At 46.5% G+C, this 19,474-nt stretch overlaps 2 protein-coding genes across 3 annotated transcripts in view; one reads left to right on the top strand and one right to left on the bottom strand.

The window, feature by feature from the left end:
- Parp12 (poly (ADP-ribose) polymerase family, member 12) overlaps positions 1-18,778 on the top strand; it is a 57,804-nt gene extending 39,026 nt beyond the window's left edge. The window contains exons 9-12 of one of the 2 annotated variants that reach the window (XM_006236346.5): positions 1,501-1,576; positions 2,504-2,634; positions 3,524-3,675; positions 18,437-18,778. In XM_006236346.5, coding sequence (XP_006236408.1) covers positions 1,501-1,576; positions 2,504-2,634; positions 3,524-3,675; positions 18,437-18,483 — 406 coding nt within the window. In that variant the 3' untranslated portion in view covers positions 18,484-18,778. Of the gene's footprint in view, positions 1-1,500; positions 1,577-2,503; positions 2,635-3,523; positions 3,676-5,082; positions 6,090-18,436 lie in introns of those variants that run through there. The other variant, NM_001108623.2, reaches the window with a different exon arrangement.
- The window catches only part of Tbxas1 (thromboxane A synthase 1), a 172,119-nt gene continuing 160,874 nt past the window's right edge, over positions 8,230-19,474 (bottom strand). The window contains exons 11-13 of the mRNA NM_012687.2: positions 11,625-11,762; positions 8,846-9,008; positions 8,230-8,422 (exon numbers count right to left, since the gene is read on the bottom strand). Coding sequence (NP_036819.1) covers positions 8,348-8,422; positions 8,846-9,008; positions 11,625-11,762 — 376 coding nt within the window. The 3' untranslated portion in view covers positions 8,230-8,347. The remainder of the gene's footprint in view (positions 8,423-8,845; positions 9,009-11,624; positions 11,763-19,474) is intronic.

Below are 19,474 nucleotides of genomic sequence, written 5' to 3'. Positions count from 1 at the left end.
GGTTTGTCTTTTTAAATTCGTTAGGTAAGATATTTCTTATGGGGAAAAAGATGTGGCCACTTCTAATTTGTCTAAGTGTCTTTATTTTGTGTTTGAAAGACACTTTCTCACTGGGTGCAGACTCTTAGAGCACCTGAGCTGCCACCCAGTGTCTTCTGCTTTCCGCTATAGCTTTGGGGAAGTCAGCTGTTGGTCTAACTAGCACTTTTTGGTGCTATCACTTTTTACCTGCCTCTGGCTCATTTTAAAGGTCTTGGTCTTAGAGTTCTGTACCTCACTCTGCTGTGTGTAGGCTTGTGTTTAAATTTATTCTTCTATATTTATTGAGATTCTGTGGTTGATGAGTCTCCTCCTCAGTTCTGTTCTGTCTCGAGCTTCCTTAGGTTCTTGACTGGATTCCTACTAGCTCAGTCTTTCTCCCACGTTTCCAGTCTCCTTGCTCTTTGAACTAATTTCCGAATACTTTCAGCTCACTTCACTGTGATAGATGGGTAGGTCTATGAGTTGGCCTATCCACAGAGTTCCTGTTGTCAAGGATCCATTCTGCTTTTCTCACAGTCTGCTTGGTTCTTGTAGGTCTTGTTATGCTTTTCCTGCATGTGTATTCCAAGTGTTTTCTTTAGGCATCAGAAAAATAACTGCTGATTTATAATGTGCTTGGTAATTTTGCCATCTTTATAGGTGAAAGAGGTGAAAAAAGGACCTTGAGGCTGGTTGTGCCGACAGATCCTTGCTTAGTTATTTCTAAACGTGAGGTCCTCCTAGGGAAAATATTTCTGGGGTGTCCTGGAGGCGTAGGGCGAAGGAACATGTCCCATGTGAGCAGAAACAGAAAGAAGGACAGCGACGTTCCAGTGAATGGGAAATGGATTGGATTGTAGTTTTGACAGTGATGTTCCTTAGCCTTTAGAGCCATACGTTTCAGTATGGTGTTTATTTGTTTATATTTTTAGAAGGTAATGAAGTGCCTTTGTTACATGACATCCTTTAATTTAGCACAGTAGCGTATGTGTATGTATTTCAAAAAAGGATGCCCATTTAAGAAGGAAAATAATGGGCCACAAGTAGCCTCTTATCAGTTTAACTCAAATTTCTGTTACCAAGTGGGTTTGGGTACCAGTTTTACAGCTTTGAAAATATTTTCTGTATGTCAAGTGCATATCATTAAGGCTTCAAAAAAAGCATTTGGTGCTTTTTGAGTGTCAAGAGTTGGATAAAGGCTGGGGCCTGTGTATACTGTTTTAATCAAGCGCTTTGTCCCTTCTGTGTGCTTGGTGGTATGCAGGTGGGAAGTGTACCTCTCAGGACTGACAGTGTTTTGGTTTGGCTGGTAGGCGAGATGAAAATGTTCTTTTGTTGTAAACATTGTGCTGTGTGCTTCCTTGTCCTCTAGCTTTTAAATGCAGTACACTGAGACTCGGGGCTGGTGATACTGATAAGTAGAGTTTACCTGCTTTCACGTGTCTGAAGATTAAGAGTCTATGTTTGTTTACCTTTTAGCAATACTAAGTTACACGGCACGAAGAGCATTCCAGACTACTGGGACCCTGCAGCCCTGCCGGACCTGGGATTTAAGGTATGGGAGTCATGCCCTGGAGCTGAACAGAGAAGGTTCTGTAGAGATGGATGAGTGTGGAAAGAATGCTTTATGCAGCTGTCTCATGACACCACAGGGGAGAGATACATTTGTTTTTGTAGATCTTGGGGATTTTAAGACTGGGTGACTTTCCATAGGTTGACTGTAGCTCTCAGAGAAAGGAGGTGGTTGATATGAGAGAAAAAGATGAGCTGTGACATTTGCCAGGAAGAGCAGAAGTAAGGGCCTTGTGAGCAGGGATGGACCAATCCGATTCATTAAGAATTGAAGAGACACATATTTGACTATTTGAATGTAATGAGGGGCATTTAGAGGGAGGGTACTAGACAGCATTGGTCAGGAGGGCCATTTAGTAATTCATTTGAGGTCTGCTTTCTGGGAGCAGTACTGTGCAGCACAACACTGTCCTGATGGATGATGTCCCTCATCAGTGTGAGGCATGCTGGCTGATTTCCCATGCTGGGAACATGCCTAACAGTGCAGACAGACCGTTCCGTTATGAAGCCTATCCTGAGAGAACTTTTCTCACAAAGCACACACAAATTGTAACAAGACAAAGTGTGAAGGGCTAGAGAAGCTCATACACCTTTGTTGATTCTCACAGGCCATGTGCTCTTATGTTTTTGTCTTTGGCCTGTGTGGGATGTGACTGACATCCTAGAGACATTTAGGATGGTGGCTTGGACACCATCTGCCTGACTTATGGGCCATTATCAAGGCAAACAGGAGGGAAATTACTATACCTTGTAAACATTCCATATCTGGAGAGACTACATCCTGGGGAGAGGGACCAAGCCATCTTTTTTTGGCTTTATCCTGAAGTTACAGAAGTTTCTAGTGATCACAGGAACAGTTCTTGTATTTAGTCATTTGACAATAACACATGAAAATATTTTTCTCTTGTAGAGGATCACTCTGAGTTCCTCCTCAGAAGAGTATCAGAAGGTATGGAACCTCTTCAACCGTACACTACCTTTCTACTTTGTTCAGAAGATCGAGCGGATCCAGAACCTGGGCCTGTGGGAAGTCTACCAGTGGTATGTGTGACTGAGCGCTCTCTTTCTTATCCTGCCAGCTGCTTATTTACTCACGTGCTCTGCCTCTTCAGGGCAATCAGAGGCAGCCCATGCTTACCCAGTGCTGTCATGTGCCATGAACTGTCTGTCCTCTTACTTTGTTATCCTAGGGCTCTGTAATGATGTGGCCCCTTGCAAAGGGGAGGGACTAAATGTTCCCTAGCACAGGTCCTGTTCTCACTGTGACCAGCAAAGCCAGAGTCCACTTCTGTCCACTCTTGACTTTCTGAAGATCAGTGGGACCTGAGAAAGACAGTTCACTTACACCATCAGCCTCAAGAATGTAAAGTTATAGCCAGAGAGCAGGGACATCATCTGTCTGTCTGTCTGCCTGCCTGCCTGTCTTATCTACCACATGAGGACCAGCATGATCATGGTCACCTAGCTTTTCTCCACATATGGTAGAAATTCATTATGGCTCTCAATGGTGGCCTGGGGCCTGCTGACTTGTCCTCACATGGGTCTGGGATGATAGCATTCTACAGTGTCAGAGACAGTCATAGCAGAGAAGGGAGGATGTGCTCTGAGGGTTTATGCCCCTCCCAGACCAGACCTGCGGCCTTAACTTTACTTCCTAGCTCCCAGGTTCAGCTCCACTCAGGAGCTGGGTGGAAGAAGCTGCTGCTAAGAGCTGTCTGCTTTGGAGCCTTTTGCTATGGCGGGGAAGCTTTGCTTTTGCTTTTTGGCCTGGTCCACCTGTGCTCTGTGGCTTGAGCCTCCAGGAGTTGGCCAGGGCAGCCACAGCCTTTTCTTCTGATCACATGATGCTATTTTAGAAGATGGGTTCAGGAGGTTGTTCTTTGGAGGTCAGTACCGTCTTCCCTCAACATGTATGTTTCTACTATTCTAGGCAGAAAGGCCAGATGCAGAAGCAGAATGGGGGGAAGGAAGTAGATGAGAGGCAGCTGTTTCATGGGACTAGCACCAACTTCGTGGACGCCATCTGCCAGCAGAACTTTGACTGGCGGGTCTGTGGTCTGCACGGTACATCCTATGGCAAAGGTAAGGTGGGGTGGCTTCAACAGTAGTTGGGAAATTAGTTGAAGGCAGCCTTACAGAGGCTGCAGTTGGAGCCAGCAGCCAGTGAGAAGTGGCCTTCTGGCCTCTGGAACAGAGCCACCCCGAGCTGGCAGTACTTTGGCTATTGCTCTGCTCTGTGTGTCAAGAGTTCAGTCAACTTATGGCAGGGCAGTCCTGCCTCACGGGACGTGTTTGCCATAGACTGGAGGCTCTGAGAGGTAGTGAGAGTTAGAAGAGGAGAGCAAACCTTTTTGACCTTACTGAACAGCCTAGGCTGTGCCTTCCTGAGTCCTTAGGACAGAAACCTGAGGCTGTGTTCTCTCATCCAGTGCGGGAGCTCTGGCCTCCTTGTCTCTTGGTTGTTCTAAAACAGTGTTTGGAGTATTTGGTGGTGGTTGCAAACTCACAGCAGAGTTGCAGGCTGTCGGTCTGTATACTTATACACACATGTGGTCTGTGTGGTTCTTCCGTACATTGTATCCACATCCCTCGATTTTAATATGTTGCCATGCTGGTCTTTTTATTTTTATTTCTGAACCATTTCCAAGTAGCCAGCATCTGTGGTAGCTTCTCACCCTTCAGCTTTCACTAAGAAGAAGATTTCTCCTGTAGCCACATAGTGATAACCAGATTTAGAAAATTCAAGGATCTGTTTGTTGGCCAGGCATGGTGGCACACACCTTTCATCCCAACATTTAGGATTCGAGGCAGGTGGATCTCTATGAGAATGAGGCTGTCCTGGTCTATATAATGAGTTCCAGGAAAGCAAGGACTATGTCCTTTGTTTGAGACCTAAGTCTCAAACAAAACAAAACAAAAAGACAACCCACCCACCCACCCCCAAAAAACCTACCACCACCAACAAAAAGAATCTGTTTGTCTTACTCTAACTCCATGGACTCTCTGTTCATTGGTTTCTGTCTGATGTGCTGATGTCTGTGGGATCAACAAGCTGGTGATAGATTGGGAAACCCATGCAGAGGGAGCAGTTTCTAGTTCAGGTTTCCATTTGAAGAATCTTTGTTCTGTATGTTGGGGTACTTGTACCTGTAGAATGGCTCAGTAAGAGGAATGTTACTCATTTTTCATGTCACCCAACTAAGACTCGATGGGGCAGCTCCATTCTGTAGATGGGAAAATAAGTCTAGAACTAATTATCAACAGATTCTAGATTTTCTCTAGATTTGAAGCTGAGAATAGAGGGAACTAGGTGGCCTCTTTGGATGCCCTGCCACATAGAGAGGTGTTGATGCCTCCACAAGTGAGGGCAAAGGTAGAGCAGTGGCATGGAAGAGGGGGTGTGGTGTTGAAGGGGCAGAGATGGCTGGCATCGCCCATTGCCAGGCTGTGCTTTTCCGTGCCCTGTGCAGTCTGTCTGTATCGTTTCAGGGAGCTACTTTGCGAGAGATGCCGCCTATTCGCACCACTACAGCAAATCTGACACACACTCCCACACCATGTTCCTGGCCCGGGTGCTGGTGGGAGACTTCGTCAGGGGCAGCACTTCCTTTGTCCGCCCTCCAGCCAAGGAAGGCCAGAGCAATGCTTTCTATGACAGCTGCGTGAACAGCATGTCCGACCCGACTATCTTTGTAGTTTTTGAGAAGCACCAGGTCTACCCTGAGTACCTCATCCAATACTCTACCTCCTCCAAGCCCCCAGCTGGCCCCTCCATCTTTGTTGCCCTGGGCAACTTGTTCACCAGCCGACAGTAAGCATGGCCAGTTTGCATTAGGCATTTCTGCCACATCTGTCTGGTGGAGCTATTTGGAAAGGTTTTTTTTTTTCTTTTTCTTTTTTAAGCAAAACTTTTAATGAACTCTTGTTTATTGTTAGCTTCTCAGTGAAATTACATTTTCCCCCTAGTGCTGGGAATGGAACATGGGGCCTTGTGCTTACTAGAAAAGCACTCTACCACTGAGCTAGATGCCCCCAGTCCTTTTAAAATGTTTTTATTATGAGGCAGGATTTTGCTAAATTCTATTATGCCTTAGTCTCCTGAGCAGCTGGGATTAAAAGCCTATATTACCAGGCCTGACTTGAAGCCACAATCTTAATCCTTGGCTGATAACAATTTTAGGTTTTAGGTCCTTTTAGGTTGGCTTATGATCTTAGCAGTAGTGATTGTGAGCCCAAGTTTGACTTATAATAATGTTAGCATTGCATTTTTAACTCTTTGCTGACTTTGATGTTTGTTAAGACCAAGCACAGAATTTATAATGCTGTTTTATGGATTTGTTTTAACTGTGAAGAGTTTATGTCTCTATAACAATTCTGGTTTTGGAGGGTCTTATGGTCCATTTTGCATTTGTCAGAGGAGCATAGTGGCCTTTATGGAAGGGGGGACTACAGGGAAGGCCTCGGCATTGCTGTCACTCTTGCCCCCTGCTTTGGAACTAACCGGGGCAGTCCTTGATGGAAGGGAAGCATAACTCTCCCTGGTAGGAATATAGATTAATGTCCTCCTCAGTCCTGGGCTTGGCCCATAAGTGCCTCTACCCAAATCCCTTAAGCACACTGGACACCTTCCAGGTGTGTGTTTTATGTCTCAATGAGATTGAATACCTGTGCTTCAAATGTCACATGAGAGTATGGAAATAAAAGACTATCTGAAATAGATGAAGACTGGAGTTCATTTTTTATTGTCTGTTTATAAAGAGTACCAGAGAGGTACCAGGCGCTTTGCTACATGTTGGGGTTATCTTGGTCCTGTAGGCTGATATAGCAAAGTATTATAAACTGAGTGGTTTTAATGAACACTAGGCACTTATTGTTTTGGAAGCTAGGAAGTTCAAGATTAAGGCGCCTGTAGATTCAGGGTCTGGTTCTTATTCCTTATGGCTGGCCATCTTCTCAAAGTAACCTCGGTGGTAGAGGAGACTCTCCCGGGCCCTTTACTGTGTGCAGGTGCTAATCTCACTGATGAGGGATTCCTGTTTTCGATCCGTCACCTCCTAAAGAATCCACACCCCCAAACAATCATCAGTAGTGCAGATTTAACATGGGTTTATGGGTAAAACATTCAAACCACAGCAAGAGATAACCAAATTAATCTCACAGGCCTCAGTAGGACTGAAGATCTGGGTCCCTCACTTGTTACCTCCCCTTCCAAGCTCTAGCAATATGGTCACATGTTCACATGCATGTTTATATTGTTCTTCTTACCTCTACCTGATAGGGTTTGGCCCACAAAATGCAGTTTCCTTATAGAACAATGTGCTCTCCACATGCCGCTGTGTCTGAGTTCACTCATCTGGTCCAAGCTGGCAGGGAGACTGGCTCCATCTTAAAGAGCTGTGCTGTCATGTCTCTTGGAGATTAACTCTAAGGCAGTTTAACTGCAGTTACCGTCTTTGGAGTGACCTTAAACCTTACACAGGGCAGTGTTACTAACCAGTTCAGAGAGAGCTGAGTGAAGTGAAACATATGCTCCCACCTTAGGGTCACCACACAGCGGCAGACTGTGGTTTTCATGGGTTTCCAATGTGGCTCCATTACATCCTGGGTGGTTCTGAAAGTTCATTGTGTTTTGTTTGAGCTCTTGGTCTTGCTGTGATAGTGTGTGTGGGGTAGTAGTGGTGAGGAGGGCATTTGTTTGGTCCTGTGAGTGTTGGAGACCATTGTTTGGACTGACAGTGGCTAGGGAGAGGCTTAGAGCCTGGCTGTGTGGAGCTGGGGAGGAAAGGCTGTTCCTGCATTTATAGACCCCTGGCACTATTTGCCTTCCCTTGTCTGCTGTGAATAGGGACACGTCTGCGCCAGAATCACTGGATTCCTGTCCCTCGATGGCAGTTTGAATCCCCAGTTCCCTCTCTCGCCCTGCTTACATCCCACTTTTTTCTTTGTCACACCAATAACTCTGGGGCAGGAAATGGGATATGCACAAAACCTGGTAGATCCCAGTGGGGTCCTCAAGAGCCTGCTAATCAGTTGCATCTACATGTTCTTGCCCTGGATCCTGTGCACCTTGGCACCCGATAGCATTCTAACACATTTCATAGATGCCTGCCCCTCCTCCACAGGCTTTGGACTGTTCCTTCAGGGGGAACCTGCACACTTAGACCTGTGGTGGCTGTAGAGCGGTCAGGAATTGGGAGAGCTGCCGGGGAAGTAAGGGAGGTCTGGAGCTCTCCAGCAATGTTTGGTTTTCTCCAGGGAGTCTACACCCCAGGGTCAACTATCAAGAGAGTCAATAGTGTCCATTTAACCTGTGCTATACTGTCTGTGGAAACCGCCAATCAATTTCTCTGTCCTTATTTAAGAAACTAGGGTATAGTGAGACTTTGCAGCTACTTTGGAGGCTGAGTGTCTGTATACGTTATTTCTCTGAAACCCACGAATTATGAGAAGCTAAAAAAGCCTATACCAGTGCTGTCAGGACTGTTCACCTGTGTCCTCTGCACTGTAGAATACCTCTATCCTGAGGCCAGGACTTCCTTTGACACCTTACCCTCAGTTTAATCAAAATGACCTTTCACTTATTTAATCTCAGTCCCAAGAAAACCATGGTTTGAACCCCACTGGTAACGTCAAAATGAAGCATGACAAACATTTATTCAACATTTAGAACTGTGACATAAATGGCGCCCTCCTAACAGTGATGCACAGACGTCACTATTACAAAGTGCTTCCTCTTTCACACCTGCCTTCTATGTCAGCGTGACACAATCTTGACGTAGACTCCATTTTTGGGGCATAGAGCAGATTTGGATTCTAGCTGAAGTGGAACCTAAAATAGAGTAAATTAAAATATTTGACAAAGTTAACCATGCCTACCAGAAAACTTTCTTAGAACCTAGCCTGAGGTATTTCCTTGTGGAAATTTAGCTGTGGGCTGGGAGACAAGGCCTTTGGGGTCAGAAGGAGCCAGAGGGAGGCTCCCTGGCTTCTATAGGGAAAGCTGTACATGCCAAAGCTCTTAGGACACACGCTGCTGTACTGAGGATGATGCTAATAAGAAAACATAACATGGAGTCATGGGCCAGCACTTATTCAAGCACGAAGCATTTCTTCATCTCCCTTCTCACGGAGGATGACAGAGGCTGCTGTTCTCATCAAGAGATGGGCATCCCTGAGAGGAGAGGAACTGTACTGGCAGAAGCTATGGGCAGAGAAACAGGGTTGGCCCTACCCTGGAATATCAGACCCTTACCTGAGTCTCAGGGCAAGCTTCAAAGCGGAACTTGTGTAGGACCTGGAGCAGTGTCAGCTTGACCACCAGCAGCCCCAGCCGTACTCCAAGGCAGCTCCTGGGACCAGCTCCAAAAGGCAGGTATGTGAATGGCTTCTGCTGAAGCCGGGCTTCTGCTGTAAACCTAAGGGTCAGGTGAAGGTTACAGTTGGCCTGAACACCTCTCCATCTAAAGCAAGGCTCTCAACCTTAGTGCTGCGACTATTTAACACAGTTCCCCATGTTGTGGTGATCATAAAGTTATTCCACAGCTATTTTGTAACTAATTTTGCTAATGTTATGAATCATAATATAAATATCTGACATGCAGGATATCTGACATGTGACCCCCAGAGGTTCTCACAGGTTGGGAACCACTGATCTAAAGTCCCATTTCCAACTGACTGACTCCTTCATGTGAGACCCCTTCCCTCATCAGAGCCAACAGGATCCTGTGTCCAGGGCTGTCCTTAAGACTCTGGGTAACTGGTAGCTTCTGATCACCCAACATTTCAGCACTGTTTTTGCCCAATCTTAGAAGCACTGTTCCACTCAGACAATCAGCTGAGTGTACCTTCTTACCTCACTTAGAAGTAATTATCCAAGGGTGTGTGAAGCCAGGACACAATCCGAATTCCAAGGCTTGAGCAGTGTATCCTGACCCTATTGTGTCTCACCTCCCCCTTACATTGGACCACACAGCTCCTCTGATTTTCTCTCAGCAAAGATTTTAGGCACTTCGGCCACATTCTTGGAGCCTTCCCAGGGGCCTAACATGTCATCTCATTGAAGACTGATGGCCACCTCTTTACTACCCTGGCTTTGCTGGTCAGGGTGTGGGAAGCTTGAGGCCCTGGGTATAGAGGAATTTTAATCCAGCAGCATAGCTGCTCTGACTAGAATAAGGACATACCCCTAGTTATACATCTTTTTTTTTTTTTTTTTGGTTCTTTTTTTCGGAGCTGGGGACCGAACCCAGGGCCTTGCGCTTCCTAGGCAAGCCCTCTACCACTGAGCTAAATCCCCAACCCCTACATCTTTAATCTTAAACAGTGAAGGTAAGTTTAGTTTGTAGAAGGAAGCAGCCATGTTTGAAAGTGACCTTTAATTGAGGGGCAGACAAAGTGATGAGTCAGAGAAAGATCTGACAGAATGAGTCAGAGCTAGGATGTGCCCGACTCTCAGGAGAACAGACAGGAAAGGAAGACTATTTAAGAGCAGTGCAGGGAGAGAGAGGGGAGTTGGAAGTGATTAGTTCAGTCAGCTGAGTGCGTGTTCAGTCAGTTCAAGTGGAGTCAGTCAGCTGGGAGTCAGTGTAGTGCAGTGGAGTTGAGTTTGTTCATGAGTTCATGCGGTCTATTGCAGGGCAGCTGAGGCAGGTGAAGCCAGAACACAGTGCCAGAGTTAGTTTGAAGACAGACAGAGCTATTCACTTAGAAGCTGAGAGAAGCAATTTAAATCAGTCAGCTTGGAGAAGAGTTTTGAGCCAGAACAGCTGAGTTGAGCCACCCAGTCAGAGTTCAGAAAGAAGTAGAAGGGGTGAACTTACTCAACAGTAAGCCTCTAGGACAACAATTACATCAGGGGAGTAAAAAATACCTTTATACCCAGGAGCCTCAAGATTTGGACTAAAGGTAAAATGGCTAGTCTTGCCATGAGATCTCGTCCCTAGTTCAGTGGAGCTAAGCGACAGTTTGCAGTCTGTGCTGGCCATCTAGTTTCTTACCACCTCTAGGCTTTCTAATGATGCTCTGAGCCCCACAGTTGCTACTGCTGGCTGTGAATCGTTACCACTGAGAAGGGGGAGTTAACTGAGCCTCTCAGCCCCTGAGCAGGTTATAGAGGCAGGCTGGGTTCAGATGGAATCAGGAAAGGGAGAACTACAGTGGTGCCTTACCTGCATCGCCTAGTGGGTCACAGCAAATTCGACAAGGAGTAGGATGTGAGGGCTGCCCAGGTATTTATGCCATGGAGCCTAGAGATGGAGTTGACAATGGACCAGATCTGTGTTCATGAAAGGAAGAGGATCCAGGTCTTTTGGATCTCATGGTATTTGAGCTATGCTGGTGTGAATGCACTGAATGGAGGTGATGTTCTGCTTTCTTGTGCAAATATCTATTTATATCTTTTTATACCTCTGTCTGTCTGTCTGTCTGTCTGTCTATCTATCATCTGTCTATCTATCATCTATCTATCTATCTATCTATCTATCTATCTATCTATCATCTATCTATCTATCAATCATCTATCTATCTATCTATCATCTATCTAGCTATCCATCCCTGTAAGGTAGAGAGATGGTTCTGCAGTTAAGATCATGTTCCACTCGTGTAGAGGACTGGACTTAGGTTCCCAGTACTTACGTTAGGCAGCTCACGCCTGCCCATGCTGCAGCTCCACGAGACCTGATGTTCACCCAGCCTCACAGGCACCTACACTCACATGCACATACTTGGATACAGAACACGTGATACACATAATTGGAATTGAAATCTAAAAACCTAAAACAACCACCAGCACTCTGTCTCCTGTGTCCTAGTGTGGAAAAACAAAAGACACTGATCCTTGTGTGCATTATGGCTGTCATACCAGATCTCTGGATTGAGATTTCCTTTGGAAATGATGCCTCAAGTCTATCTGAATTGGTGTGGTCTTTGAGGATGGCTATGCCCATGTCTCCTGGCTGTTGTCTTTATGGCACAATTTCTGTCCCTCACACTCACATCCTCAGGGACCCCTGTTCTAGACAGGATTCACTTACCTTTCAGGGTCAAAGGTCTCAGGGTTCGGCCAGTGCTCTGGGTCGTGGTGTAGGGCACCCACAGCAATCTCCAGCACAGAACCTGCAGGGATGTGCTGTCCCAGCACCTCACAGTCCTGTGCTGCCTCCCTTGTGAACCTGTGGGAGACAGAGGGAGGGAATCTTGCCAGTGTGCGAGCAGGCAGGGGCCTCAGGGTGTTATGGACCCAAGATGGGTATGGAATGATGTTGGAGACACGGGACCCAGCCCTCTTCCTGAGGTGTGAACCATTCAGAAAACAAGTTTTTTTTCCCACGAACCCCCTACTCTCAAGGAGCCTCCAGTCTCTTAGAAATAATGGGCACGTCCTTGGGCCGAGCACTGTGGATCCCTCCATGGACCCGGGGGTTTCAGAGGTGCCTTCTGGCCAATCACTGCCTCTCTTGTCTCCCCACTCACAGTTAAGCCTCTTCTAATTACCCCATCTCCCTTGGGTTAATCTCCTCTCATTTGGTAGTGTAGCCCTGTTGTCTGGCTTCGAGCCTCTGCCCACGACTCTGTGGTTGGTTCTCAGGATAAGATCATGAAAATAATGGGTGGCTCATCCTGTGGACAGGCAATCTATATCTTCACTTAGCCCTTATGTGCCATCGACTAGTGGTGGATCAGCCATTACTGGACAGTCTCAGTTGTCAACTTGACATCTGGGATCAACTAAAACTGAAAAGCAGGGCACACTCCTTGATCTGATTATTTGAGATGGGAGACCTACCCTAGATCTGGGCCATACCTCCTAGCTGCAGCCATCATAAAAGGACACTTTGCTTTTTGCCTGCTTGTTCTCGCGCTCACTGGCAAGCTCATCTACCTTGCTGATGAGCCATCATTCCTCCACTGGTGCTAGGAACTGCTTCTTCAGGATTCCTGTGCAGATGAAAACCTTACGCTCTTTAGGACTTCCTAGAACTCCAGCACCAGATTGGGACTGCTGAGACAGCCAGTCTCATGGACTGACATCTCCCAGATTCTTGGCCTTTTCCCTCAGGAGACAGCCAATGTTAGACCAAGACCACAGCTGTAAGCCACTCTAATATATAATTACAATGTATAGATACAATGTATATAATGAATAAATATATATATTCATATATATATATATTCTATCAGTTCTGTTTCTTTAGAGAATCCTGACTAAAACAACTGTATTCCATGGAATAATACTGTGACTAGGAGAAAGCAGATCAGAAACCAGGAATCTGGGGCCCTATTGGGATGCTCAGGGAGAAGACGCTTGGATGGGAACCTTTGGCTAAGATCATGAGCAGGTGAGGGAGTGGAAGCTGTTCTCGCAGCGTGAGATGTTTGCCTACTCAGGCTGCAAGGAGTGTGGAGCCAGGACTGAGATGAGAACTGGGTCTTCTGAGCCACCCTTACTGGCCCTCCTCCGCGGCCTGTCTGTGGTGACTGTTCTTAGTTCCTGGAGTTGTGTGTCTTGTCTTAACATAGCTTCTGACAAGGACCATTACTTGTGAGTGCATGAACTCTATCCCTTAAAACTTGCAAGCCCAACATAATTCTCTTGACTTTGGCATTACTGCCATGGGCCAGATATCTAACCCAATAGCGGGCTCTACAATTCTATAGCCTCAGGATTCCACCTTTGGGTCTGAGCATGGAAACCACCTCGGTCAACTTCTTGCCCCTTCCTATGAGTTCTTGCCCAAGGTAGGACTCTAGATCCATCCTGCCAAGTAGGACCCAGAAGTAAAACTACTGCTTGCTTTCAGTAACAGACACAGCTGATTAATCTGTCCAGCTTGAAATAGAGCAGACAGTTTCAACTACTGAATCCTTTCAAGTCCTTTGCTTTTCTGTATTCACCGAGTCGCAGCCTCTTCTCTAGTCCCCCCACCACTGAAGCCCAGGCTCCAAACCCTGTGATGTCCTTACCTGACTTCCAACCTGAGCCTCCTTCAGTATGCTCTTCTGCTTTGGGACCAGAAATAAGTTCTGGAAATCAAACTAGAGGCAGAGAACTGCAAGACCCTGTAGGGTGTGAGCATGTAATCTGTAGGTTTTTCATCTTAAGAACAGCCTCCCTGAGTTCTGGTTAGAGTTTATAGAGAATTTTAAAGGACGGGATAAAGCCTTGTTTAGACGAGGGTGGAGTTACACCTACTGTTTTCCCTTCAACACTCCCCTTTACCTTCTCTATCCTCTCCAACTGCAGCCGGGGCTGTGGTGCTCTAAGGCTTTCTTTCAAACTTCACCTTCCTGTCTCTGTAAACGAAAGCCCTTCCTCACCCTCCTCACTTCAAACATTTCTCATTTGCAGGTGAAATGAGACTGGGTGGCCCTCTGCTTGCCTTGCACTGGGCTGTAGCTACCTTTCAAGGGCAGGTATTTGAGGGAGAACAGGAGATTCTCAACTTTCTTATCCTGTCATTTGCCATCAAGCCTCTCTCAATGACCCCGAGTTTCCCCAGTTTTCTCCCTCGCATCTGGTGGTCCATCCCTGCTGTCTGGCTTCTGTCTCCTCCCTCCCATGGACAGTCCTCATCAAGATCCTCTGTGATACTGGGCAGCCCAGCCCATGGACATTGGCAGCTTTTTTCTTCTTTTCTCCCTTCCTGGGCCACTGATCATCATTAATGAAGCTGTGATTAAGAGAAGGAAATTGGTTGGAGAGATGGCTAAGCAGTTAAGAGAATTGACTGATCTCCCAGAGTTCCTGAGTTCAATTCCCAGCAACCACATGGTGGCTCAAAACTGTCTGTAATTGGATCTAATGCCCTCTTTTGGTGTGTCTGAAGACTGCAACACTGTATACACATACATAAAATAAATAAATCTTTTTTTAAAAAAACCCCTCAGATTATCAAACCAACCAAAAACAGAAGGGTGTAGGGGTACCAGGAGTTGAGAAATCAGGAAAACCAGAGGCTGAGCCAAAGGTCAGACCTGGTTCTCTTACAAGGCCAGGATTCTGGGAGCTGTGCACTCCTACCATCTGCCTGTACCCAGCTCCTTTACCTTCTCACTTCTGTACTTTCAGCAAGGGCCTAGAATTAGTGGGAAACCTGTGCTCTAAATACTTAAAATAGTACAGAAGGATGACTAGAGTAAGGGTAGCTGTTAGGATAACGCTGGACATCCTATGCTAAGGTTTGTTTGTTTAGTACTGTGTTGTGAATAGACACATACAACACAAGCTATCATTTGAACCACTTTCAAGGGAGCAGTTCTGTGGTGTAAGTAAACCCACTGTGGTGGTTTGCGTGCACGTGGCCCATGGGAAGTGCCACTCTTAGGAGGTGTGGCCTTGTAGGAGGAAGTGTGCCACTGTGTAGACAAGCTTTGAGGTCCTCTGGTGCTCAAGCGCTGTCCAGTCGGAAGAGACCCTCCTCCTGGCTGCTTGCGGAAGACAATCTCCTTCTGGCTGCCTTCGGATCAAGGTGAAGAACTCTCAGATCCTTCTCTAGCCCCATGTTGCCTACAGGCTGATATGATGATACTGCACTGAGCCTCTGAACCTGTAAGCCAGCCTCAATTAAATGTCCTTTTGTAAGAGTTGCCTTGGTCATGGTGTCTCTTTACAGCAATCAAACCCTAACTGTCACCCTCAAGTAGTCGTTCTCACCTTTTTAGTGCTGTGACCCTTTAATGCAGTTCCTCATGTTTTAACTCTCAACTGTAAAATTATTTTCATTCCAACTTCATAACTCTAATTTAATTGCTGTTATGAATCATAGTGTAAATATCTGTGTTTTCTGATGATCTTAGTTGACCCCTGTCATTTAACCCCCAAAGGGGTCATGACTCATAGGTTGAGAACCACTGCCCTAGACTCTGGGCATTTTCCTCATCTGGTAGAAAACATCCAGCCAGGCTGTTTTGTCTAAGCATGTTTTATTTGTCAGAAGTAGACTATATGTGTTTGCATGTGGACATAATATTTCTAGAACAATACCTGCTATAAATGGTCTGAATAGGAAGGGTTCCCCTCTAAGAGTCACGTGTTTAAAGCAAAGGTTCCCAATGTACTGTTCCCCTAAGGCAGGCCTTAGGGGAAGTCCTTGGATCATGGGGGCTCAGAACTTATCAGGGAACTGATCCATTGATGGATTCAACTTAGTGGCACTGGAAACTAGGCAGTGGGAGGATGCAGGTTGGGGCCTGCCACAGAAGGATCTGTCTTGTCACTGGCCCCCTTTTCCTTCTCCTCTTCTCCAGCCCCCTTTTCTACCTTTCCCTCTCATCCTGCCTTATCTCTCTTTTCTTTCTTTCTCTCCTCCTTTTCTGTTTCTTGACTTTAATGAAGTAAGCAGCCTTCCTCTGTATGCCCTTCCACTGGGGAGTTTCTGTCTTGCCACAGGCTTGAGTGCAATGGAGCAAGCTAACCTTGGATGGAATCCCCTGGAACCATGAGCCAGTGTAAACCCTTCTTTAAGTTGTCTTTCTCAGGTTTGTGCTAGCAATAGAAGACTGGCCAACTCAATGCCTAAACTACCATGGGTCTTTTCCGGGGGATGTCACTGAGCAGGGCTGGAAATCCATTTTCTTTAGCTCCTCCTATATCGTTTAGGGTTTGTTTTTGTTTTTAAGTAGAAGCATAGTATTTTTGTAATTACTATAAAAATGTAAATAATCTTGTGTTTGGGGCAATGGCTCAGTTGGTAAATGCATGCCTTGGCAGCACACACACTTGAGTGTGATGATGGGTGTGTGGTAGATGAATAATGCCACTGCTGGGGAAGCAAGGGGTAATGTCACTGAGGGTCACTAGCCAGCCATCTTGCCTAATTGATGAACCTCAGGCCAAAGAGACCCTTCTCAAAGGTGATGGGTGGCCTTCCTGAGGGTCACGGCTGTGATTATCTGGTCACTTCCACACGTGTGCATGTGCACCTGCACAGTGCACTCCTGCCCCTGCCCACCTGTGCTAAAGACAATCTGATGCTGGTGTCTATGTTGAGTGATAGGCTTAAGCATCCCTAAATCCCTTCGAGGAAATACCATCACCAGGCAGAGTGCAATGATATATTGGTTTTGCTCATGGAAGGAATTACGAGTAACTATGGGTACCTCTGTTTAATCTTTTTGTTTTGGATGTTGCAGAAACAGTAAAGAAGCCAGGCGAGGGACCCCATTTAGATCCAAAGTCTCCAACACTTTCAGAATGAGGCTTGGCACTGACTCTAAAACCCAGAGCTTAAAACTCAGCTCGTACATGGAATATGAAATTCCCAACTTTAGTGCCAGAAGACACATGCCATGCCCTTCCTAAAATCCACTAGGAGCAGCATGCGGGGCTCCCTCCAAGCTGGGGGTTAGGACCTGCCCTCTTTGGTGTTGCTGGGTCTCCTGTGTGACTCATGAAAATGTGCTGAGCATAAGGTTTAGAAACAACTGACAGTGGTCATGTCTTTGCCACCCGTTGTTGTAAGGTTGTTACTGGTAACCCATGCTGGCATGTGGAAGTCAAACAGCAGACTGGGACAGGGCTCAGGCTGCCCTACACTAGACCAGCCCTGCGTGGAGCCGCCCAGGCACCGGATGCCATTGTCGAAGAAAGCTTCACCATCATTCAGATTCCCTACCTCCTCTCCCATCAGCAAGGGAGATCTTGGCATCTGGTTCCCAGAACCATTCCTGCACTCATTGGCTATTTATAGTGCGTTGGGGGGTGGTCTGGTGCTGCCATTCAAATTTGTGCTCACATGCTAAATTCTGTACCTCAAGATCTGGCTGCTCCAAGGTGAGCAAGTACCCCAGCCTCTGTCGTGTAAACCTTGCTCCCCAATTTAAAACTATTGGTTAAATAAAACTGGCATCAGCCAATTGCTGGGGAGGACAGAAGGAGGCAGCCTTTGAATGACCTGGGTGGGGGTCACAGGTAGGGGCACCTTGAAGCGAAAAGAGAAGGAAGAAGACAGAGGGAACAAGAAGTGTCGGAAGGGACGGGCTAGGAACACTGCCCCCTGCTCCCGCCCCCAGGACAGACTGCTGGAAGACCTGAACAGCAAGTGTTGGGGAGCACAGTTGGGGAAGGAGCCAGTGTAGCGATTAGAAAATTAGACCGGGGTAATTTACCCAGTAATTGCACAAAAGCCAAATAAATAAATCGTAGTCTGAGTCTCAGTCATTTGAAAGCTCGTTGGGAATGGAAGTACTCAGTTAAGTTATAATAATGAGGCTTGGGGGCAGTGTCCACATGCTGAAGTGTCTGTCCCTGTGGGTTTTAGAGCCTGCTTCCTTCATCCTTAATGTGTCACCTAGAGAAGACCTGGGGTAGGGGGGTATTTATTTTTATTTTCATTTTTGTTTTTAAGATAGGATCTTTGTGTAGCCCAAGCTAGCCTGTAAATCATGATCCTTCTGGCTCAGCTGCTCAAGTGTTACCTAGGATTATAGGGGTGAACCACCATGTCTGGCCATGAGATGAATTCTTGATTGGGTTTAGAGCTGGGAAACGATTTTTTTCTTTCTTTCTTTTTTTTTTTTTTTTAAAAATTTGAGATAGGCTCTGATGTTGTTGTCTAGCTGACCTGGAACTCACAGAGGTCTACCTGCCTCTACTTCTGGGTGCTGGGGTTAAAGGCATGCACCAGCCTGAAATGATGTCGTTTAGACCAATTATATAATTTCCCTCCTGCTGGGGAGATCCAGCTGCTGAGCTCAGCCAGTTCCCTCCTTCCCAGGAGTCTCGGCGACGGTGGCAAGACCCGACCTTGCCGTTCCAGGGACTCGGAGGTGGTCCTGGAAGCAGCCTTGTTCTCCTTTACTACTGAACGACTTGTTTTGAATTTCATCTTGGATTTGCATTTTGCAGCGCATACCAGCTGCCTGCAAGTCCCGTGGGAGGAAATCTGGATATAAATCACGAAGAAGGAGGATTGGACATCAGGTTACTTGTGGCTCCTCAGAAAGCCACAGGAAGGCCGTAGACTTCAGTCTTCATGCTAGCATCAGAAGAGCAAGAAGGAAGCCCTTGAATTACTGAGCTGATCTGGGTCAAGAGACCCTCAACTGCCTGGCAGCAACTTCGGGTGTTTGCTTCTGGGCCTGCGCATTTTGGATTATATCTGTACATACACCTGTCACGTTTGTGGTTTGAAACATCCCTTTCAGCTACCCTCAAATCATAAGCTTCTCTCAAAAATGACAAAAGCCATCTCCATATGGTCTGCGTGATGTTTGAAGAAGTGCTGAAAGAAGTTTGGAAGGTATGATTCAGTGGTTCGTGCTGTTTCCGTGAAGTCTGCTCACGAGCTCGCAACCTTCAAGATAGTTGTAACCTGGTTAAGATGCCTTTCTCCCTGGGGCACTTGGTCTGGGAGAGTTTGAAAGAAGTTGACTTGGTCACTGGTCTGATTTGCAGGTCGGTGTGGTGATGTGTTAGTGACCTGTTAGGAGTGCTGAACTGTGTCCAAGAATGTAATAATGTAGGGCGGTCACCACAGAGTGCTGGCGTGGCAGGCAGAAGCCCTCACTGTGGACCTGGAGAAAAGGCTCAGCTGTTAAGATGCCTTATTGTTCTCTCCAGGTTCAGTTCCCGGCATCAATACCAGGTGGCTCACGACCTCCTGAAAGTTCAGTTCCAGGGGCTCTGACGTCCTTCAGCCTCTGCTGGCATCTGTGAGCAAGTGGTGCACATAAACTGCGCAGGCACACGTGCACATCAAAACAAACAATTTTAAAAAAAGACCTCGTGGGGTTGGGGATTTAGCTCAGTGGTAGAGTGCTTGCCTAGGAAGCGCAAGGCCCTGGGTTCGGTCCCCAGCTCCGAAAAAAAAGAACCAAAAAAATAAAAAATAAAAAAATAAAAAAAGACCTCGCTAGTGATGCATATAAGCCCATGAGCGCACAC

The sequence above is a fragment of the Rattus norvegicus genome, chromosome 4, assembly GCF_036323735.1.
Source record: "Rattus norvegicus strain BN/NHsdMcwi chromosome 4, GRCr8, whole genome shotgun sequence".
NCBI classification, from domain to species: Eukaryota; Metazoa; Chordata; class Mammalia; order Rodentia; family Muridae; genus Rattus; species Rattus norvegicus.
The sequence above is the reverse complement of the archived record's forward strand: the minus strand, read 5'-3'. Positions and strand labels throughout refer to the sequence as shown.